General features: G+C 40.4%; 1 protein-coding gene across 1 annotated transcript; it reads left to right on the top strand.

The window, feature by feature from the left end:
* The first annotated feature begins 21,031 nt into the window (after nucleotides 1-21,031).
* On the top strand, nucleotides 21,032-22,036 carry LOC150088752 (beta-1,3-galactosyltransferase 5-like). The gene has a single exon (XM_090370308.1). The coding sequence runs from the start codon at nucleotides 21,032-21,034 to the stop codon at nucleotides 22,034-22,036; it is 1,005 nt and encodes a 334-aa protein (XP_090226434.1).
* The last annotated feature ends 3,296 nt before the right edge of the window (nucleotides 22,037-25,332 follow it).

Below are 25,332 nucleotides of genomic sequence, written 5' to 3'. Positions count from 1 at the left end.
AATCGATCCTCAGTACACAAACCGCGCGAAAAGCACAGCGAGATCGCGGTGACAACAGGTCATAATCTTTGATTGCAATTGCTGCATATGGGGTCTCTGAGCCTTCAACAACCCTATATCTCTTAGAATTACCAGCAACGTGATTTTTCAACTCATATGGCTCCTGGAACAACACAAGATCAATCATTCCCTCCTCCATGACTACATTCAACTGTGAGGCTACATTTGAAGACCTCTGAGCTTTTATCTGCATTGCATAATATGCTGGATTTCTAGCCATAATCCAGTGTGGGCTTTAAGATATCTATCACTCGGGTATATTGCGGACATAGCTTATTTATAGCAGCGTGCTTAGAGGGCATCCTTCAACACCTACGGTTGACACATGAAACCGAGCCTTCCTTCTTGGCATATGTTCTAAAAGTGGCCAGCTAAGCCATCACTCTTACAAAAGTTCGTTACATTGCCAAAATTCATGCAGCGATAACACTGGGTCGACTCCAGGAGGTCTCTCATTCTGTGCAAGGTCCAGTCCAGAAATATGCGAGATCTCGCTGTTAAGATGTTTTAATCACAGCTAAAGTCTCAAATACAAAGTTAACCCAGTTTTTTCACTGATTTTATTTCTAGTAAGCACTGCAACTGCATTGCGAAATTGATCTTCTTACAGTAAAATATTCAATCAGTTTCTTTGCCACGACTCCTTCAAGAAGTGGTCCTTTATGACATCTTTGTCGATATCAAAAACTACCATTCTCGGTCTTCGCTTGGCAGATTTCTCTGCCTCAAGCCCAAGTTCAGAAACCATAGGACAGTTTATAATCTTAATCACTCTGATGCAGCTTCCAAGGCCACTCGCTTATCATGTATGGCCCTCGTGACTATCACTTTAGTGTCTGGTAATACAGGTGGTGTACTCTTGAAAAGTTTCATCTTGAACTCATACTGTTTTGATACTTGTTATCTTTAATGATAACCGGATTTGTTTTTGGTCTTTCTTCCCGTAGCATTGGACGAGTTACTTCTGCAAAAGTGTTAATAGGAGCTTCCACTTTTGTCGAAACCATCTGCCACAGCTTGAACATTAGGATCTGATTTTATTTACGAGCCTTTAGAACAGCATTTTTAAGATCATCCCACAGGGTAACAATCTATGCAATTACCATCCTGGGTATCTTTTATTCTTCACTGATTAGAAGGTTACTAAATCTCCCAAGAATATCCCTTAGTACATCTCAGTACTCTGAGTTATGTCGCCTTCCTCGGGATCTCGTAAATTCTCCACCTGGGCAATCCCCCAGGTTCTATAATAATCTGTTCCTGAAATTCAACTTGGTCTCGTTCATCCCTTTTCTCTGCTGCAAACGCAGCTCTTGTCCTCGACACTTTCTTCAAACGTGGCTTCAACCACTCGGCCCAGCAGTCTCCTGAGGTATATTCTCTCTGACAGGGGTTAGCGCTGGCTTAGGCTTAAACTTTTTGGGGATCGTCAGAACCCTTCTAATTTACCAATAGACTAATCCTCTTCCGGTGCCGTGCCACCAGGAATCAGCATTTCCCCAACATCTTGCCTCAGTGTTTCTTGTATATCAGTTATCTCTAGATTGTGACAGAGATTCAACAACAGATTGTATTTCTTCCTCGTGTAGAGGATTTGATGCAGGCAGTCTCCTCGACCTCGAAGTCTCGATTTATACTTTTTTTTCCAGCAATGCTAGGACGAAAGTGTGGCATTAACTTCATGAAGCCATGCATTAGACTGTCTCGTAACCGCCATTGAAGTAGCTGGAGGTGGTATGACGCATGTTCTTTTGATACAAATGGGTCCATTCATAGCATTAAAAAGTCATTTTACCGCCTTCTGTATGACGGACTAATATCACTCCACAATGCTACATTTTTTGTGGGGCAATTGCTCGTTTCACTTCTCCATCGTGCTGGTATTCCATTACTCTAGACACTGTACTATATTCAAGGCGTCATCTTACTATCATTTTAAAATTCATGGAATCTAAAAAGAAAGCGATTATTCGTTTCTTTTTGGAAAATGGACTAAAATTTTAATTTTTATAGGTTTCTGTAGAACAGAAAAGATTTACTTAAAGCCAGTGTACACTGCCCTACCATAACATCCGGGCACAAGCCTTTAGATTAAAAAAGAGCTTTTTATTTTGTCATTTAACATTTTGTGCTGAAACCGTTCTCTTTTATGACGGTCTTCAATCTTCGGGATATACTCTCAACCAGCTTTTTCTAAATGTCATGTGATATGTTCCTCCACTTGACTTTTAAGGCATCCACCAGTTCGGCCTTGTTCTTTGGAAGATCTCGACTTGCACGTAACCGAGGAATCAATAGATCCCAAAGATGGTCGATAGGGTTCATACCTTTTCCATAACTTTTCCACACCCGTGTCGTCAAAGCACTCTGTTCAAGTGGAGATATTAGTCTCACTCTTGAGTAGATTTTGTGGAATGGCAGACCTACTATCAGGTCACGCAGAGAGGAATCAAAAATTCAAAGCCATAACTTCGGAAGGTAAAAAACAGGAATTAGTTGATAGAAACAGAGGTGGAGGAAGCCATAATTTCTTGAAGTCTATCAAATATTTATTTGGTGAAATCTTGTAATGCTGTGAAATTATCATGATTCGCTATAAGTTGCTATTCATGACCATGAGAAAGATCATGTATCTTAGCAGATAAACCTTATCTAATATCTTAGTAATTAGACCAAAGAATAAAATATAGCTCTATTCCTCTGGAGCACCATAGGTACATTTTTGCTGAATTAACAAGATTAAATCTGCAGATGGAGCATTAAGACAATCACGTCCGATTAGTATATGTTATTTTTGAAGTTCCGGATAGAACCACTTCTGGGTATCGCGTTAAGATGTGAAATTGATATTTGGAATGAAGAACTCGGTTACAGGGCCTTTAAGACAATTTTACCACCTATCGTGCCTTCGACATGAACGAATGCAATTTCAAGCAGCATTTACCCTTTTCAGATTTTGAATCTGCTTGAGGATCAAAAGTTATTCCAAGAAAATAAAGAGTATAACCTTTCGAAATTTAATAAGACATTCTTTGAATATAATAATCAAATTCAAAGGTAAAGAACGAGTCAGCATTTGTCCAGCTTTTATCGCCAGCTACGGTCGAGTTTGCATTCAATTCGAAGTGCGATAACAAGGCCTCGATTTCATAAAACGAAACAGGCTATCCATTCCCTGTCGATCTCCTAGACCACTCTGTAATCGTAAATGATTTCGATTATAAAGCAGTATGGAAAAAGAAAGTTGTCCCTCCCTTTAGATATAATGGAAAATCCATGATGATGATCAGCTTTACCACGAGTGAACATTGGCAATTATGGACTGTAATCGCGTCTATTTTGTGCGTAGATAATTGTAACTGAGGTGTTTATGACTAATGCACATTGTGGCCGGCATGTTTTCTTCCTTTCTGTTCCTCGGATTTGACAATAATCATTTATGTACAGTCTTCATTTCTAAAGTTTGTTCTTCCAATACCATTGACCACTATTCTTACAGGTTAATCTCACAACGCAGTTAAAATTAATTCAAAGCCTCCTAAAAGCAGATGGGATCACATTTGAAGAGCTTTTGACAGCCTGCCTGATCGTTTCTTAGCATTCGAATGTGTCCAGGAATCCAACCAACAACATGAGCTGATGTGTGCTTTAATTACCAAAGCAGCTAAAATGAATGCTGATAGATGCATTTTATAATGTTGGCATTCAGAGGTGGCAGTCCAAGCAGGGATTTTTAATACAACAGAAAACTCTCAACATATCGAACAATCACTAAAGCCAAGTCCTCAAAGAACTTCGTTTGTTGGAATCGTGAGATCGACTCCTGCCACTGAAGTGACTGGAGGTTGAATGATGGCATGAGATATGTTCTCTTGGTACAAACTGGGTCCATTCATGCTGTTAAAAAGTCAATTTACTACCAGCTATTAGCATTAGCATTAGCATTAGTAGAGGCATTTGATGCAAGAAAGCAAGCTTATGCAGCATCAGCCAAAAAAAAAAAAAAAAAACCCACTTCCACTTCACCACTCTGTTCGTTCCAAACAGAGTTCCAGCTGAGCCTTAAACTTATTTAGGCTATCAACCTCCACCACAAGGGATGGAAGTCTGTTCCACCAACCAACCACCCGCTGGCTAAAGGCAAATTTCCTCACGTCTATCCTACATCTGTCTTTCCTCAATTTGAATTTATGCCCTCTCAGGTGATTTTTCTGAGCTAGAGGAAGAATCCCATCAGCATTGAGCATGCTTAAACCATTCAAGGCTTTATACACCTCTATCAGATCACCTCGCTGGTGCCTTGTCTCCAGACACTGTAATTTGCAAAACTTAAGTCTTTCTTCGTAAGAGCACCCCTTTGTTCCATTCACTAATCTTGTTGCCCTTCTCTGTACTCGTTCCAGCAGCTCTACATCCTTCTTGAAATGAGGCCTCCAGACCTGTATACAGTTCTCTAGGTGTGGCCTGACCATTGCCTTATACAAGGGAATAATCACCTCCTTATCCCTGCTGGAAAAAGTCCTGTATATCATTGATAATACTCCATGAGCTAATCTTACAGCCCATCTGCACTGCTCAGAGAACTTCATATCTGCCTGCACAACCACCCCCAAGTCCCTTTCATTCTCTACCACTGTCAGTGTAGTACCACAGAGTTGATACGTTGCTCTGGGGTTGCTGTTTCCCATGTGTAGTACTTTACATTTGTCAATGTTAAACTTCATTTGCCACCTCTCAGCCCACCTGCTCAACCTTTCCAGATCCTGTTGCAGCAGCAAAGTGTCAGTAGTGTCCTTGACAACCCTGCCAACCTTTGTATCATCTGCAAACTTGGACATTAAGCTTGATATACCATCATCAATATCATTTATAAATACAGAAAACAATAATGGACCCAACACTGAGCCCTGAGGGACTCCACTAATAACATTAGTCCACGATGAGCAGTGTCCATTGATTACCACTCTCTGTCTTCTCCCCCTCAACCACCCCTTTATCCATAGCAGCAATTTGCCTCCAATGTCACACTGCTCCAATTTGTGTAGCAGTCTTCCATGTGCAACAGTATCAAAAGCTTTTCTAAGATCCAAGTATATAATATCAAAGCTATTCCCTACATCCAGTTCTTTTGTAACTGCATCATAATATCCAATCAATTTGGTCAGGCAAGACTTCCCCTTAACAAAATCATGCTGTGTCTGAGCTATAACTGAAGTCTTGTCTAAATGATCCTGCAGTGCTTCTTTAACCAGTGCCTCCATTAATTTTCCTGGAACAGAAGTTAAGCTCACAGGTCTATAATTACTTGTGTCAGCCTTTGATCCTCCTTTGTGAATTGGGGTCACATTTGCACATTTCCAGTCTATGGGTACCTCCCCTGAGTCCAAGGAATCTCTCATAATTATGGCTAAGGGTTTGCTTACTTCCTTTGCTGCCTCCTTTAATATAACCGGATAGATCCCATCCACCCCGAGTGCCTTTCGTGTGTTTATCTTCAACAGTTTCTCCTCCACTTTACTCCCAGTTATTTCAAGATTCTGTAGCTTACTGCTAGAGTTGAATCCACCTCTGGCATTCCATTTGCTGAATAACTCCTCATGTGTGAATGTCGATGCAAAATATTAGCCTTCTGTCGTGACGGATTAATTTCACTCCGCAATGTTTCATTTTTTCCAGGACTGCGACGGATTCCTTCATGACCACAACGTAACTATGCACCGTCCAAAAAATTCTATCTCAATGGTACGAGGTACAATCCCAATTTTTCATCAAACTGACCTGACCGCCCAAATCTCCATATCTGATTCCAATAAAGAATGTCTGGGTGTGATGGAGAGGATAGTTCGGCTCAGCAGTTCTCTCTCTACCACAATAGAGAAGCTGACAAATATCCTGATGGAAGAATGGACACACTTGGAACAGGATTCCCTCAGACACCTGCTGAAATCTATAATACGACGTGTACTGGCTGCAATTTGGGCAAAAGGTGGCTCTACTATATATTGAATAAAGGTTTCTAATTATTTTGTTAGTGAGTGTACATATACGCAAGGCCCCCAGCCTGGTGAGCCGTGAACGACCGCTGCCAAGTTGTAATATTGTAGTATGCAATAAACAGTGTTATTCTCATTTATGTTCGCTTCCTCAACCTACACAAAACACGACACCACCTTCACCATTGTTCCCTCATTTCCGGTGATTGCATCTGACGTGGAAAAACAGGCGTCAAAGGATTCCGATCTCTACGAGTATGTATTTTGTTTTGTACGCTAACCCCCCTTCCTCCTCTTAATACCTTTATCAAATTTATGAAATCTAAAACATGTTCTCTACCAGCAGAGTCCATTCACAATTTTTCGAATATCAAACGAGAATAACTCTTGAATTTATTGGATACAGAAATGGATTACGAAACCAGCGTACATCTACATTTAATTGCAGCATTATAGTCTGCCTCAAAACGTCTGCAATATAAAACAGGTGAGGGTGATAGAATTTATTTCTTATTATTTTAATGCAAATTTTGTGGGTTTATGTCTAACTAAGAAAAATTGGGTTATTGTTTGATCGGCACTGCAGCTTTGCCAGAAAAAACTGACCTCCCAAAGGGGCCAGCAAATAAGGGGAAGGGAATAGAGGGCAGCAGTAAAATGAGATGAAGTTGGTCCGATAGGACAGAAAGAAATTCAGTGGAGGTAACACGACCTTCTAATGGTACGCGCGGACACGAGACAGTTTGGTCATCAGTCCCAGAATTGCCACAAATCAGATGAATCAATGAGAGATTGTAATCTTGCTCGATTACATTATGTAGAATGCTAAAACATTAACATCAGGATTCTGGAGGGAGAGGAGTCAAACGTTCAAATCCATAACCATAGAAGGTAAAACACAGGAGTCAGTGGATGGGAGCAGAAAGGAGTAAACCACAAGTTTATGACTTGTTTGGTGAAATCTTATAAAGTTGCGAAATTATCTTGATTCGTTCGAAGTTCCTGTTCATGGATGATCAGGAAAACGATGATGTAGTTTAGCAAATAAATCGCTTCAGTCCTCTGGAGCACACGATTGAGCACTGTTTCTTTAAGGTTCGCTGTCAATGGTGTTAGAATCGACACAGGGCGTCCTGAAAGCAGATGGGATCATATTTGAAACCCTTTTAGCAGCTGAATATGTTTGTTTGTTCGTTTCCTATGTATTTTAGTGTCCGGGGGTTCAACAAAAAATATCAGCTGACCACTTGCGTGCAAGTGGCCAGCTCATAACTGTGTGTGTGTGTTAAGCACCAAAGCAACTGAAACTATCAGGTGTAAATATATTTTGTCTTTAAATTGCGTATGTTCTATGATTGCTTTGGCTGTTTGCTGGACGAAAAACCTTTATTTCTTGCAGATGAACTAGGCAACCCTCGCCTCAGATCGACTAACTCAGCAACTTTGTGAAAATCCATAAATATTCCTCGTGTAATTGAGGAGATTTGAACTGAGGCCTTTTCGGGCAGGTGTTGGTTGGAGAGTGATTACATCCAGTGCTATTCACGAGGACCTGTACACGTATTCCACATGTAAGATGAAATGGCAAGTCGCATTTTGGAAGTTCCCGAAACTTCTAAGAATAACTGGATGTTATATGTAATAAGACATGCTACAGAATCGGGGACTGGTTGCTCTAAATGTATTAACAAATATGGTGATCGCTTTGCACAGCTGTTTCGACAGTTTCATTTTTGGATTCATTTGAAGTCCTTTGAAAAGGACTTCAAACCTAACATTTATACAATGCCCGATTGATCTTTGGAGAGCTATTCCACGATTCCCGTCTTTTCAAAGGAGGAGATCAATGTGCAGTGTTGTAGCTTGTACCCTTTTCCACCAGGATTCCCCTTTCCGAATTTCCATGAGTCACCGCCAACACTCTTCATTCATATGATATTAGACTGGAGCGCAGAGTGGGCGTTGGAACCATTGCTACTAATCTGGAAAGAAAGCAGTATTATGAGGTCCCTTCATCGCTTACAGGTGTAAACGTCTTGGGGGAGGACTGTTGAAGCAATCAAGATATTTCTTCAACAGGAAATGCCACTGTTTCACCAGTAGAACTTTTGGTATCTTATATTTAAGTAGTTTCACCGTGTCCTTGGTGTCTTACGTTTAAAAGCAAACCTGAATGAAAAGAGGCTGGAAAGGATGAGAAATGTCACAAGTTATATTTCAATCCTTGGCCCGCGTTTCCCCCTGGGTCATCAGTGTACGTTCTGCAGCACATATATAGGCCTAACTACAATAATAAAGATTCATATAGCTTTCCTCATACTAAATGTTTTTTTTTTCCATTTTGGCAGCCTCTTTAGTAACCCAATAAACGTCAATATGAAGCAATTACATTAATCCCTGCATTCTCGTGCCAGTATTGGAGGTCTCTAAATACTGCACGTTCTCAAAATATATGTAGTGTAAACAAAAAGTAAGTTCACTAAAAACTTACATTCAGTACATTTAAGGAGTTTAAAAAACAGGTTTATTCAATGTCGATAAGCTTTGCTCTCAATTTATCGAATAGCAAACTGGTTTAATAAATCAGATAACTGGATGGACACACTTATTAAACCAATCATCTGTGGAATAAATATAGAAGTACAGTTACACTTGGGCCTCCTTTCACTTCCTGCATTTCTGTCAAAGCCTCTTTTATTTAGAACAAGGTTATAACAGAAGTAGTCGTCGCAAATGTAGCCTGAAGCCATTCCACTGGAGCTTTAAAACAGGTGAGGATGATATCAATTATTTTTTTATTATTTCTAATAGAAATTTGAGAGCAGCTTTTTGGAGTTTGTTGTTAATATCCATCTGAGCGTATTTTGTCCAAAAAAGATTGCGTGTTTAAATGCCGATTTGCAAATTGTGTGTAGAGTTCTTATAATCTCGTTGTTGTTGTTGTTGGATTTTCGGAGCATCAGCGACTAAGTAAAACCTCACATTGGTACACAATCGTTAAGTCCTGTTGATAACACCATGCTGCACATTGATTAACCAAGTGTCCCACCCTGAAAAGATCATATATATTTATAATATTTACACTCCACCTAAAAGTTTGGAATTACGTTTAATCTTTTTTTTTAATTTTCAAATTTTAAAATGGTACCAATTTTTATTAAAATCTTTTATATTAATTTTTAAATTAATATTCAAATTAAAACTGAAATGAAATTTAAGAAATTTCTGGAACATTCGAGAACATTCCAGAAAGGTGAAGAAGACTCCTAAATGTGGTAGAACATTGTGGATGATTCTAGAAAGTGGGAGTGTTGTTTCAATATTATAAAAGATTATAGATGTGTCTGGAGCGTTTTGCAATAATATAAATTGAGAAGAAAGAGCTGTAACTTATAAAATCGAACACCCATCATCCAAAAAGAGTATTTGGTGCACTATTTGTCTGTTTCTTGAAAAACATGGCAAGAAATAAAGAAATAAGTGTTAAAAGAAGAAATGCTATTACATCTCTGGAAAAAGAAAGTTATTTCATGAGAAGTGTTGTCAAAAAACTGGGTGTTTCATTTAAAGGAGTACAAACTGCCTGTCGAAGATTCAAAGGAACTGGCAGTTTAAAGGATAATCCACGACGACCGCGCATAACAACAGAAGCACAAGATAAGACCGAAACACTGATTTCTAAAAGCAATCAACGACTTTCTGCACCTGAATCGGAGTCGAGTCCAATAGGAAAGGAGAAACTCTCTGTCTACATCCACTGTAAAACGTCATCTTAAACAAGTAGGACTTCATGGTTATCTAGAGGCCCGCAAATCGTCTTTAAAAAAAGAAAATCGAAATAAACGGTTGGCTAGGAGCCATCAACATTGGGCATTCGAGGAGTTGAAAAACGTACCGTGGACGGATGAATCCAAAATTGAGACTTTTGAATCCAAGCATAGAGTTTATGTGAGACGATCAACTGAAGAAAAGGTGCCACGTTGTTTAGCGCCTGCAGTGAAGCACGGTGGTGGTTCCATCATGACCTGCGGTTTCTTTTGTTTTTGTGCAGTGGGTGACATCTTCAGAATTGAAGGAATTTTGATAAAAGAAGGCTAAAATAACATTATTGAACATAATGGACTTCGACTTTGTGGAAGAAATTTTATATTACAACAAGAGAATAACTTGAAGGAGGGACTGTCTAGCAAAGAAACAACAGTATTGCAAATTATGGTATGGCTGCCCCAATCGCCTGACATAAACCTGATACGGCTTTTACAGGATCATCTAGACTGTCAAATCCGTGAAGTCTGCCCTTCTTCCCAAAATTTACGAGAGAATCTTGCAGATCGCTTGGAATAATGTTAGTCAAGACACTGTTATAAAATTAATCTCCAGAATGCCAGAATTCTTCTGTCTAAGGCAGTATATATTAAACTTTATATTTTCAGAGCTAATTTCAAAACAATTAACGAAAACTGTTGTCGTACCATTTGATACCAAACTTTTAGGCGAGAGTATATGTTCCCCATTTCGTTTTCCTTGATACTGTCTAAATCTGTGTACTATAATTCCAGAACCCATATTAGAGATCCAGCATTTTCCATGCTGGTTAGTTAGAGCAAAATTATTATTAATTGCCCCTTATTTAACTTTATTTTGATTGCCTTATTCTTAATCGATGCCTTACAATTTATTATGGTCTTCTATGAAAAGCAAATTACAAGGCTGGCCCAGCTGTGGACAGAACAAGAGCAGAGGCGGCGTAATGAGAGAAGAAAACATGGTCCAGAGAAAGAATGATGAATAGCGCAGAGACTTAACCTACAGAAGGTGGGGGTGCTGAAAAAGGGCGAGATACGGTACCACGAAAAGTAAAAAGATAACAGAGAGAGAAAACTATAGTGGTCGCAGTGCAGTGTGATCACAACATCCCACACAGGAAAAACTCCAGAATCCCAAAGGAACTTAGAGGGGAGTGGGGGATCTGACGGAAGGTAGTATTCCGTCAGCATTATGGACGAAACAATGGACGAAGACTCTGTCGTATGAGGAGTCAAGTCCCACAACCAACTATCCCACCAAGGACAAGACCTGCGTCAGAAGGCTTCGCTGCTTGGCTTGGTGAGTAAACACTATTTGCACAATGTGTGCCATATGCAGTCTGGTAGAAGATCAGAACACGCTTAAATAGTATTCTAACTGGAAGGACAAATTTAACGTATCAGATTCAGGACGCAATCTGGAGGAATCTTTCTCTGGAGGGTCCCCAGCCAACATGGTAGCTCGACGGTGGGAACAGCATGAGCGCCAGTCATAACAGGTAAGGGCTGAGGACGGAATTTTGTACCTGAGTTAATACAAATGGGCATTAAGTGGCCGAAGCTGTTGCATTCACTGGTGGATGTAATTCTTGCTGTTGAAATGTGTGACATTTGATATCTTTAGTACCCTCGTAGGTAGCTCAGTTGGTGGAATCGCTGTCGTACTCACACCTAGTGGAAAAGACCTCAGTTCGAGAGCAGTCGATGGCGTGAGGAATTTTTACTGGCCTCTTTTTACATCCTGGTTCAGTTAATCTGTCTCGGGCGAGGGTAGCATGGTTTTTCCTCCCATAAACTCGGGTTTTTTGTCCAGCAAAACATAAAATCGACCTCAGAACAAAAGCAATGGCAGATTGCAGGCAATGGCAGATTACGGCAGGCAGGCGAAGGCAGATTACGAGAAATCCTTGGCAAGGGATGCAAAGAAAAACAGCAAAGAGTTCTTTACTTATGTAAACTCTAGAAGGAAGGGGATGAATCAGATTGGTCCACTTGATATCGATGGGTCAACTGTTGATGATCCTGCTCAGGTAGCTAACAAACTAAATGAATATTTTGCATCGACATTCACACATGAGGAGTTATTCAGCGAGGGGAATGCCAGAGGTGTATTCAACTCTAGCAGTAAGCTACAGAATCTTGAAATAACTGGGAGTAAAGTGGAGGAGAAACTGTTGAAGATAAACACAAGAAAGGCACCCGGGGTGGATGGGATCTATCCAGTTATATTAAAGGAGGCAGCAAAGGAAGTAAGCAAACCCTTAGCCATAATTATGAGAGCTTCCGTGGACTCAGGGGAGGTACCCATAGACTGGAAATATGCAAATGTGACCCCAATTCACAAAGGAGGATCAAAGGCTGACACAAGTAATTATAGACCTGTGAGCTTAACTTCTGTTCCAGGAAAATTAATGGAGGCACTGGTTAAAGAAGCACTGCAGGATCATTTAGACAAGACTTCAGTTATAGCTCAGACACAGCATGGTTTTGTTAAGGGGAAGTCTTGCCTGACCAACTTGATTGGATACTATGATACAGTCACAAAAGAACTGGATGCAGGGAATAACTTTGATATTATATACTTGGATCTTAGAAAGGCTTTTGATACTGTTGCACATGAAAGACTGCTACACAAATTGGAGCAGTGTGACATTGGAGGCAAATTGCTGCTATGGATAAAGGGGTGGTTGAGGGGGAGAAGACAGAGAGTGGTAATCAATGGACACTGCTCATCGTGGACTAATGTCATTAGTGGAGTCCGTCAGGGCTCAGTGTTGGGTCCATTATTGTTTTCTGTATTTATAAATGATATTGATGATGGTATATCAAGCTTAATGTCCAAGTTTGCAGATGATACAAAGGTTGGCAGGGTTGTCAAGGACAGTACTGACACTATGCTGCTGCAACAGGATCTGGAAAGGTTGAGCAGATGGGCTGAGAGGTGGCAAATGAAGTTTAACATGACAAATGTAAAGTACTACACATGGGAAACAGCAACCCCAGAGCAACGTATCAACTCTGTGGTACTACACTGACAGTGGTAGAGAATGAAAGGGACTTGGGGGTGGTTGTGCAGGCAGATATGAAGTTCTCTGAGCAGTGCAGACGGGCTGCAAGAGTAGCTCATGGAGTATTGTCAATGATGTACAAGAATTTTTCCAGCAGGGATAAGGAGGTGATTATTCCATTGTATAAGGCAATGGTCAGGCCACACCTAGAGAACTGTATACAGGTCTGGAGGCCTCATTTCAAGAAGGATGTAGAGCTGCTGGAACGAGTACAGAGAAGGGCAACAAGATTAGTGAATGGAACAAAGGGGTGCTCTTATGAAGAAAGGCTTAAGTTTTGCAAATTACAGTGTCTGGAGACTAGGCACCAGCGAGGTGATCTGATAGAGGTGTATAAAGCCTTGAATGGTTTAAGCATGCTCAATGCTGATGGGATTCTTCCTTTAGCTCAGAAAAATCACCTGAGAGGGCATAAATTCAAATTGAGGAAAGACAGATGTAGGATAGACGTGCGGAAATTTGCCTTTAGCCAGCGGGTGGTTGGTTGGTGGAACAGACTTCCATCCCTTGTGGTGGAGGTTGATAGCCTAAATAAGTTTAAGGCTCAGCTGTACAGGTATTTTGAACGAACAGAGGGGTGAAGTGGAAGTGGTTTTTTTTTTTTTTTTTTTTTTTGGCTGATGCTGCATAAGCTTGCTTTCTTGCATCAGATGCCTTTACTAATGCTAATGCTAATGCTAATGCAATTTACAGACAATATACACGGAACAATATAGTCTTAGTCACTGATGCTCCTAAAAACCTACTAAAACAACAATAACAATATCTTTAGCATAGGGAATAAAAGATTTGAAAGCTTCTTTGAATTCAATAATCTGATGTTCAGGTTGAAATGACGTTATACCCAGAATCTTCAGGAGGTTCAGTCTAAGGTCATGATATTGAAAAGATATTCACGATGTGGTGCCAAGTTTCCTCGTCTCCACAAGAACAGAACGCGTCTTCCTGGAATCCCTGATCCAGCAATTTACTGTTAATGGGAATATTCTTGACCTAATCATTACCAACGATTCAAGTGACAACACAGGGCTTAAACTAAACGAACCATTGTCAGGAAGGGATCATGCAATCGTCAGCTGGAATCCGAAGAAAGATGTTGCAGTAGATGAAGGTAAAAGCAAGGGTTTTAACTTCAGAAGAGGGCACTTTGACAATTTAAGGCGATATATGATCGGTGAATCGGATCACAAAAGCCATGAACGCATACATACCTTTAAGAAAATATTGCAGGAGGAGGATGCCGAAATGGATGATTGCAGAGCTGGTGTAAAATAGAGTAGAAAAAGATAGCATACGACAGTCACAGAGAGATTAAAATACTGAAGCCTATGACAGGCATAGGTTGGTCTGCAATAGTACCACAAAAGAGGTCAGGGAGGCCAAGGCTGCGTATGAGAAAGCATTGGCTAAGAGAGCAAAGAATAGGGACAATGAATTTTTCATGTATGTGAATAGAAGGAAGAAAAAACAAATCAGATCGGACACTTGTGCACTGGGTGTTGGAGGACGTTAGACAACACAACTGAATTTGCCAATGAATCGAACAGGTACATTGCATCTGTCTTTACTGACGAAAGACGGTTTCTTCTGAGAAGAGGCTGAGCCATATGGAGTTAGTGATGTCATAATTACAGATTATTGTTTATTAGAAAAACTTTTGAGCATAAAGGCAAGTAAGGCTCCGCAGTTGATGTAATTGTAAATTTTTAAAAATTATTATTATATTAGGGTTATCCGTAATTGATTACAAATACCCATATACGTGTTATCTGTAAATTGAATGCGTTCGCTGACAACTCACCCACTTGGCCACTCCTCACCATTACAAAAATGTTTGCAACGGCAGGGACCTCAAACGTGGAGGTGGCGTCTCCATCATTTACAAAGACATCCATCACCTTGTGTGTGCACAACTCAGCGACTCCCCTGCATTTGAAGCCATTTCTGCAATTTTTACAGTTAAAGAAGTGAGAACTCAAGTTGTAGCGGTATATTTACCTCCTGACCATAATCCCGACACAAGGGATGAGCTAACTACCTGGATTATAACCCACCTCAAGCCTCACATGCTCACCTTTGTTTTAGGAGATTTCAACATGCCTTCCCCAAGACACGAAGCTGCTTTGAAGGACGTCGTACGCTCCTTCTCATCTCTAGGCCTTAGACTAACCCATACGCAACCTACAAGACGACATCAAAACCTAGACCTCTTATTTCATAACCTTGACCATCTTACTCTCACAACGCCGATTTTTAAGTTTGCATCAGATCACCTCCCAATTTCCTTTGATAGTGAATGTCTATGTTCTCCCCGACAACTTGAACAGCATGACCATAAAGAATCCCAACTCAAGATCTTCTCATTAAAATATATGCAACCTCAAATCATCCTACAAAGACTAAAAGCTACAGACTGGAAAAAAATTGCTGCTAGCCATCCTGATCAAACGCTTACCAATTTAGCAAACTTGTTAAAAGACATCGCCTGTGAAGGGGCCTCCAAATCTGTACGCCTGTCTCCCAGGACCAAGAACTGGTTTACCAGCGACGCAAAACTCGCCTTCATCATGAAACAGAAACTATACAGGAAATGGCAAAAAACACGGGATCTAGCCGACTACCAACTCTATAAAAAACATCGGGCACGCTTCCTACGCATTCGGAGGAAGGCGCAGAATGACTGGATTGCACACAGAATGAAACTTGGGAAAAGAATCTTCACCAACAAGAATCAACAGTCCCCCATGTCCACTGACACCTTCCTTGCATGGGCTAACTCGCTCGCAACTAAGCCCCTATCTGCCCCAAACCCCTTTATTCGGGTTAATCCACCAGCTAACCAGACATCACTGGATAAAATAGCCATCACAAAGGAACGCCTTACTGAGGTCATCAACAGTCTTCCCAACAAGTCTACCACTGGCCCGGATGGATTCCCTATTTTCATGGTTAAACTGTGCAGTGTATATATCATTGATCTCTTGCTTGATGCATTCAATTCCGTCCTCGTAACAGGAGTTTACCCTGCTATCTGGAACACATATTATGTTTCTCCAGTTCCAAAAAAGTCTAACCCAAAATTGCCTAATGACTACAGACCAATTTCTGTAGGATGCACTTTTCTCAAAATCTTGGAAAGAGCCATACTTCCTGCTCTCATCCATCACATGTTCGGCCACAAACCTCCATACCTCCATAGTGTACTACCTGGACGTTCCACGATCACCAACCTCTTGGACACACTGTTCAGAATTGAAAGTACCTTAAGCAACAAAGAGCAACTGGATATTGTGTTTCTCGACATTAAGGCGGCCTTTGACAATCTGTCCACCCATGCATTATGTACCATACTGTGCAACTATTTCAAAATCTCTGGCAACATCTTAGTTCTCCTTAGGAAACTCCTTCAGTCCAGGATCCTATGGATCAGAAATCAAAACCATAATCACCACATTCTCTGCTCCAGAGGGCTCCCCCAAGGGGGCGTTCTCTCTGCCGCCCTCTTCGCCGCAGCTTTAGAACCCTTCCTATCAAACCGTACTAATTTTACCACCTACGCATATGATATTAAGTTCTTCGTCATCACAAAATGCCCCCAGTCTCTCCAGTCTATTACTGTGAGCTCCAACCGACAGCTACATGAACTGGAAAACTACCTTCATGCGATTGGGCTCTCCATTAATAAAGAGAAAACTGCACAACTCTCTATCACCAAGAAGAAAAATACCAACGATGTGGACATCATTATTGCGAATTCTCCAGTTAAAAAAGTCACCCAACATAAAGATTTGGGTATCATCTGGGACAAAGACCTCACCTTCTTGCCTCACTTTAATGCCACTCGAACGAAAACATATTCGGCTTTATGGGCAGTAAAACAAGAGATCTCCAACTTCCATAACCCGGACCTTATCATCAAATACATTCTTCGTTGTATTTTCCCAATTCCATTATATGCCTCGACTATATGGTCCTCAGCACCCTCATCATACCAAGCCAGGTTCCTCTCCCTGGAATTCTGGATCTTGAAATGGCTAAATAGGGTTGCTGGGCTAACACCTACAATCTCAAAATCTGTTCTGGTCACCAATCTTAATACGCTTCCTTGGAGGTATCACATCATCTCTAGGAACCTTCTTACCCTCTCTCAGCTTCTATCCGGAAAACTGAAGTCACCCGATATTTGGGATATCATCGCCAGACCGTCCGACAGTAGAAGAAGCCAGTCCAACACCTCCCCATACAGGTCGAAGCTGCGTAGCATGTCCTCCTTGGACAACATGTTTCCACACAACTCCTTCCAAATATTTAACAGATTAGCCATAGACGCTGAGAAACTTTGCAAGGACAGAACCTACAGATCTTCCATTCTTGCAGACGTGTATGCCTTAGTCATGCTCTAGGTGGACTCTCTGTGATACCGCAATATCCACGCTTCGATGTATCCGGATGCACTTTTATTTGTTGTAACTTTATGTTTTTGTACTTGTTGTAACTTTATGTTTTTGTACTTGTTGTTACTTTATGTTTTTGTATCTTCACCAGTGGCTGTTTAAGGCCGTATATTGTATCTGGCTCTGTATGCAATGCATATGTCTGTATTTTATGTTTTTTTCTCTGTATATAACTCATGTCCTCTAGCTGCATAGCTGTAAAAGGACAGTTCTTCGGAAATAAATTGATATTAATAATAATAATTTGCCTGTTGCAGATGACTTTGTGGTCATAAGCCACGATCTCAAAGAATTAGAGAAAAATCTTAATCAGTTATGCAAAGTTAGTAAGGATTTTGGACTAAAGATGAATATGGCTAAAACAAAAGTAATGATGAACAAGTATGCCATGGAAAGGGAAATAATGATTGAAGGAGCAGTAATTGAAAAGGTGGAGTCATATACTTATCTGGGACAAGTTATTAGCTGTAATAATGATAAATGGCTGGAAGTCAAGAGAATAATAAATTTTGGATGGATAGCATTCAGGAAATATAGTCACATACTGAAGAACAATATCCCAGTTTGTCTGAAACGTAAAATAATGAATCAATGTATACTCCCCACCATGACTTATGGAAGTGAAACTTGGGAACTCACCAAAAGAATGGAAGAGAAGCTGAGAACTACACAGCGAAGAATGGAACGAATTATATTGGGAATCAGACTGTTAGGTAAGAAGAGAAACACATGGATTAGGCAGCAAACTCAAGTAAAGGACATTCTTATCAAAACTAAAGAACTAAAATGGTCTTGGGCAGGACACATAGCTCGAAGACATGATGACAGATGGACTAAGAAAATAACAGAATGGTACCCAAGAGGAGCTAGAAGAAAACCAGAAAGACAAAGGCGGAGATGGACAGATGAAATTCATGAGTTTGAATTGCATCTATCCGAGTCTACCTCGGAGTCTGAGTCTACAAATTTTAACAGAGTTCAACACTCTATTGTAACCGAGTGTTGAGACCACGGAGCATAATGATGAAAGTAGTATATTTGATTGTTAATATAAGAAACGGAATTGTATCCAGGAGTAATGAAATGCGTATAGTGAATGTATAAGTATTAGGAGTTAATTCGAGCAAGAAGAATGAATCCGGTGTTTTCATATAATGGTAAATTCAGATTATGTAGTGAATGGAAACTGTAATTAGAATGATTATGCAAGGTATCTCTGAGTCAACTTTGTATATTAGGACTCTATGTTTTCTTTTATTCAATGTGTATGTAATAAATTTCATGTTTTGTTTTCACTTGATTCCTGTTAGTCTAATCAACACATGCCTTGCTTGCCTCGTTAAGAGCTTGCTCTCTCGCAATTAGGCAAGAGAGTCCTGGTCTCTGATTAAGGGGATTCAATGGAAATTGATTTTTTCCTCAGTCAGGTGGCAAAGAGTGGGGTCTTGTAGGTGTGAGGGCACCTAGGAAAACCTGAGTTAAATGTATAATAAGAAGAAAGATAATAATAATAAAAGAATAATAAAAGAAAAGAAAGAAAACAAAAATCACCCCACACAGCACCATCCCGGAATTTTGATGCATTAAGAGTGATACTAAAGAGCAAAACAAAGCGTAGTAATTTTTCAACTATCTACACCCCCCCAATTTCTGATACCAAATATCATTGATGTGTGTATTCGCTGGCTCATTAATGAGCTTCATATGAATGCTTCACACGCTGTGTCTCCACACACAACGTACGAATGCTTCACAAGTTGTGTGTGGAGATTTCAGCCTTCCTGGCCAGCGCAGCAAACTTGTGACACAGTTCTCTGACGCACTCAAATCATTGGAAATGACCTTTTACAATCATGACTCCACTAGAGGACCTCATTGCTTTGATCTTCGGTTCTCATCGGAAGACCTCTCCCTTATCATCTCTTCATTGCTTAGTTTCCAGTCAGACCATCAACCAAATACTGCTAAATCTCTAATCTCAGTTCCTAACTTGAATCAAATAAAGCACACAACACGCATGACAGGTATTGGCTCCAGGTTCCTAGACCAACAGAAAGGCATACATGCTGCAACTCCCTTTCCCTGAAAGGACCAAGAGAAATGTCCCCTGATCGTGCAATACACATCATGACAAGATGGCTTAACCTTACTAACTCCCATGTTGCTACGAACACAATCATCAGAATCAGCAGATCCAAAGTATGCTGGACACCTGAGCTATCAACAGCATTTCAAGACAAAATGAACATGCACAAGGCGTGGAATGAATCATGCCACATAGAACAGAGAGAGAGAGAGAGAGAGAGAGAGAGAGAGTTGCTTTCTCAAAAGCACTAATGTTTATGTAGTCCAAACGAATGGATGGACTACATATCAAGATTTAATACATCTGTAACACACTCCTTTCCTCTTCTTCTGTGTGAAGATCAGGATTTTGATATCTTGCAAAAATTTAACTAACTAGGCAGATTTTCATCACTCCTATTAATTCCGTCACTGCCATTGGGACAATAGTGTCCCTCATTTCATGTTAAGGGGTCCAGGTCCATACATTATAAGCTCCCTATCAGCATCTGAAATGCTGTCCTCAACCAAGGCATATTTCCTGTTATGCGAACAGAATATTCTGTCAGAGATGTTCCAAAGGACTTTGATTCTATCAACTACCAAGGGCTACTCCAGCTCACCGAGCATTATTTTAATATCGAGTGACAATAAAATTAATAAAATCCCTATTACCAGAAACAGTGCTAGACCCACAATGTGGCCAAAAACATCATCCAGACATATAAGAGCGTGGACTGCTAACGGTGGTGTGTTGTCAGGATTACTGTTCGCTACCATTCTTTAAAGAAAAGCGAAACATCAAAAGCTATGCTGATGATATCAAGCTAATGACAAGCATTCAGGCACATGACGATCCCGAGGTTATAACCCAGCTAACTACGATCTCAGCCAACTACCAGAATACATTGCCACTTGTGCAATGAAAACAAAACCTACTAAATCCATTATCGACTGTTGGCACAGGAATTCTGGTTGCTGAGATGGCTGCAAATAATCCTAGCTGGTGCTGGGACCAGCAACCTCGCAACAGTAATAAGCATTTCCGGATTGCCAACAAGAATAAATGACTAAGCTAACAACCACTATTAAACTTCTTGCTGGTACTGACGTTTCCCAGGAGTGGGAATTCTGTCACTGGAGGATCCCCGCGTGGGCTAAGAACTACCCCCGTCTCTCTGTCACAATAAACATTGGATGCACATCACACACTTCTCGTTCTTCGTCTATCCCCAATCAGTTGCTTACCCTGGTCCAAATGAAGAATGATTTCGTCAGATTCTTCTAAGGGCCAAGGTATCGAAAACGGATTGTTGATGGACTCAACCATGAACTCTTCTCCTAAGGACACCCTTGCAATGATGCCCTTTTGCTGACGGTAACTTGATACCCTACTGGTGAAGGAACCTCAAGACTTCAGTGAATATTACATGCTTTGTATATAATACAATCTTTATGTAATGTAATATGCAAATAGTTTCGGGAAATAGCAATTCAGTGATTAAATGATTCTCTAAATAATAATACTCCTACAAAACTAATTAACATTATTTTATTTTCAGTTCAGAACTGAAGAACCTAAAGACATGAAACGTAATATCCTAAGGATTATTCTATTCTGTGTTATACTTGTTTTAATGATTTATATCTTAAACTGGGAAAATAATATTATACAATATGGCATTTCAACGATCGACTCCATCTATGCGTTCGGATCAGTCAACGTAACTCACTTTAATGTTTCCAAAACTTGCCGACGTAACAGAATTCCACCTTCTGTAGTAATTTATGTCCATTCCACCACCGATCACTTTGTTCACAGAAGAATAATTCGCAACACTTGGAGCCATCCAGAACTGATGGACAGATTCGACTTTGCCACTGTATTTGTCATGGGTCTGACGAAAGATCCTCATGTACAGAAATCGATTGATCAAGAAAAACAAAGATTTGGTGACATTGTCCAGTTTGATTTTCTGGACACTTACCGGAATCTGACCTATAAAGCTCTTGCATCGATGAAATGGATTCTCCATCACTGTTCTAATTATATGTTTGTTCTGAAAACCGATGACGATATTCTGATTGATATATTCAATTTGCATGGTCTGTTGAATAGTTTATCTGGTTCTGAGAAACTCGGACAAAATATATTATGTTATAGAATGGATGAAAAGGAAGTTATCCGAGACAAAACTTCCAAGTGGTACGTAACTGAAGATGAATTTCGAGGTAAGGTCTATCCAACCTACTGTTCAGGAGCATTGTATATAATCCCGCAAGGAGTTATTGAACCTCTTTATAATGCTTCATTCTCAGTACCTTTTCTTTGGGTTGATGATGTGTACATGTCCGGTATTCTGGCACGTCAAGCCAAGATTGGTGTAAAATCTATTGGAAATAGGTACCACACTGGTGGAAAAGTTGGTTATAATGCAAAGAAAAAGATTATTAGTGGAGAGTATTTGTTTTCTCACATGAACGATGATATGAGCCTGGTTAATATATTGACATTATGGTATGAAATTGCCTCTCGAAATCTTGATCAGAAACTCCCTTGGTACATAGATTTGGGAAATCCACGTATTTAAGGTTGATAAATGACCAAAGGACGCTAGTGAACATTCTGTCTGGTAATAGATGTTGTTGCCAATGTCCATTCCATGTTCCGCTGTTCAAATTATCAATAATAAGAGTGGATTGGTTCCTAAAATGGATAACTAAATTCTGATAGATGCATTTGGATGGTGTGCGATAGTTGTATGCTTTTATAATATCAGCGTAAGAGATTTTGAATACAACAGAAACTATCAGCATAGAAAAAGAGTAGAAGTGGTAAATATTGTGATCAAAGTAATTTTCTGTACTCTTTTTTACGAAATAAACTGAGTTAAATCTCTTGTTGACTTCGTTATTTCAGATGATCTACATTATTAAATTAGTTCATTTTTCTTGCACTAATGATCCTATTTTTAATTAATATTAAAAACAAAGAAAGGAATAAAACAAGGACTAATATTTAAATTATGCATTTATACAATATTTATTTTAAAAGCAAACCCAGGTTATTTAATCAAGTAAAACCCTAACAAATAATGATCGTTGGTGTAATCGCGCGAGGACGCTTGTGGAGTACGTTACTTTACTGGAATAAGTGACATTTTGCATTTCAACTGATCACTTTATCGCAATTGGTGTTTGAAGGCATAATAAGAAACGGATAGTTTTGCTGATTCAGCAACTGTACGCTATGTTTTAATTAGTGATATACTTTGTTTATATTTCTTTGAATAAATCGTTAATCATTTTCTCCACTAGAACCCTTTCACTTCATTTGGACTCGTACGTATAGCATTCTCTTTGGTTATTAGCTTAATTCCAGCAGAATTGATGGACAGATTCTACTTTTCCACCGATTCCACTTTGCTTTAAAAACAGATGATGATGGTCTAATCGAGAAGGTGTTCCTATAGGTGTTCCAAAGAATTCAAATCGATACTTTGCCCTGCCCTGGCCAGAACGTTAATTTTCTTAAATTATTCACTGGTGATATGGCACACTGGCAAGCCATTATCAAAAAATTATCAAAACATTTCATGGTAAACGTTGGCTTTCACGGTTCCCTGCTCAAGTACGAAAAGAATTCGGTCAGACCGTGAGAAACAGAGCCCAACATAATCCCACCTTCTCCATCGTTGGAACAATGTGTTCCAAAAGAAGATGCTCTCCAGGCATCTTCTACTCCGACATCCGCTCATGTGGATGTGGGAGTAGAGGACAGAATACTTCTCTGTAGAACAAACGCGATGTTCATTGCAGCATGCAAGACGAAACCGGTGATTGCTGTTGCCGATATTTGTTTCATGCGCCGTCGTTTCCTTGTGAAAACTGGGGTCGTACTGCTCTGTTTGTAGTATTCATACTAATCTCAATCCCTGCTGACGCCTTAAATTCCTGTTTTATATTTTGCAGGGATGTCTTACGAAACCCTTTCGAGTATCCTCTGGACATGTGGAGCCAGCCTCCGAGGTAATCATGTGCATCACTGGACAGCGGTACCACAATGCTTTCATTTCATATTAAGATCACGGGGGTTGACTTTGGATCGCATTAGCTGTGAGCAGTTGCACGAGCGTACAGCAGTAATGTGACATAGAACGATAAGACTCCTCTCTAAATCAGCTTGGAATCAATCAGAGGAACATTTAGCCTGTGTGGCCCATTCGTCTTCCTTATGCAATACCGGCCTGAGTCACTTGTTTATTCGGAACGGTCCAGTGAACTTTGAAAACGCAGCTGTCCGGATATTTTTAATAGTCTATTATACACTCGAATGTGCATAGTGCATAGTGTGCATAGTGTTAGGGTCAGGCGCCACCTGTGATTTCTCACATCTGCGCCATATGTACGCTGTGAAGAAATACAGAACTACTGTAAATGCCAGAAAAGTGTTGTCTGTTGTATATGACATATTGCGTTAGGTTCTGTTGGGTGTCCTGGCATTTGGCCGCAGGGCCCCTGGTGGGACCTCACGTTGCCCGCACACACCGCTAGGAGGTAGCCAGGCTGCCCATTATTCTCTGGCTAGTCTCCGCCAGGGTCGCCTGAGCGTCCTGGACGAAGACCAAGTTAAAAAAAAAAAAAAAAAAAAAAGAGAAGAAGAGAAGAGAAGGCCTGGGGAACAAGAGGAAGGGGGGTCTGAATGTGAGGAACAAGCTAAAGTGGACAGATAGAGAAGGCAGTCCACCCGAGTAAGGAGAAATAGGGGATGGGTAGAGGGATCAAAAGTCACAGGGGCAGGCGCCACTGTGCGAGTGCCAAAGGCCAAGCACTCTCTGGGAGTCAGCTTTTCAAGGAGTGCCAACCATGATGATGCCAGCATAGTATTTTAATCTTCAGTCTTACTCTTTTATCAGTTGGGAAAATGCTATCCGACCCCAGTTTGTGTTTGTACTTGAGGGTCGTTGTTCTGAGCAGCTCTAAGTTCAGCAAACTTTGCCCGTCTGATGGTAAAGACGGCTTGTGCGTAACTCGTTAAGGCTTTGTATGTCGTTTCATTCTGAAGCAGGTATGTTTCATGATTACGAGGGTTCTCCTGGATTTCAGTTAAAAATTTGAGCCTACAATCATCGTAAGCAGGGCACTCATACATGAGATGCCCCCATGACTCCTCTTCGCCACAGTGGCAGAATGGATTGCTTTCAATTCCCATTGCTGTCAATTTTTGTTGAAAGGGCCCATGTCCTGTGATCAGGAATGTAACTTGCAGACCAGGTGAAAACCAGGAAGGAGACTTCGGGAAAGTCATGTCAATGGATGGGAGGAATCTTCTGGTAATTTCTCCTTTGGGCGTGGTTTCCCATGAATGCTGCCAAATTCCTTGAAGGTGTGTGAAGATACGTTTTCTTTCTTGTTTCAGGTCATTGGTAAGTTGCAGTTGAAGATTTAACAACTGTGTCGGAATTCCCTTCTTTAATCGATGGTAAAGTCCCCTTTTAATCACCTCAAGATAGAGTGGCAAGCATCCAGTAATAGCCTGTAGGGCAGGGGTGCTGACAGTGCGACATGCCCTGCAGATAGATAACATCATGAATCTTTGTATTGAGTCAAGTTTACGCTTGTTCTTTTCCAGGATAGCCTTTGTACACCAAACTGAGGCTCCATAACACACAATTGGGAGAAACGCCACTTTATAGATGAGTGACAAAGCTTTATGCTTCAAACCCCAGTCCGCTCTGCTGACTCTTCTTATCATAGCCGTATACTTTCGGATTTTTGTGGGTAAGTACTTCAGATGAGAGAGTGAAAGGTAAGACCGGTGTCAATGTAGATTCCCAGGTATTTGACTTCTGTGTAGAGACGTATAGGGATGTTATTTAACTTCATT

Source organism: Mastigoproctus giganteus, chromosome 3, assembly GCF_048544385.1.
Source record: "Mastigoproctus giganteus isolate SK-2022 chromosome 3, ASM4854438v1, whole genome shotgun sequence".
In the NCBI taxonomy this organism is placed as follows: domain Eukaryota; kingdom Metazoa; phylum Arthropoda; class Arachnida; order Uropygi; family Thelyphonidae; genus Mastigoproctus; species Mastigoproctus giganteus.
The sequence above is the reverse complement of the archived record's forward strand: the minus strand, read 5'-3'. Positions and strand labels throughout refer to the sequence as shown.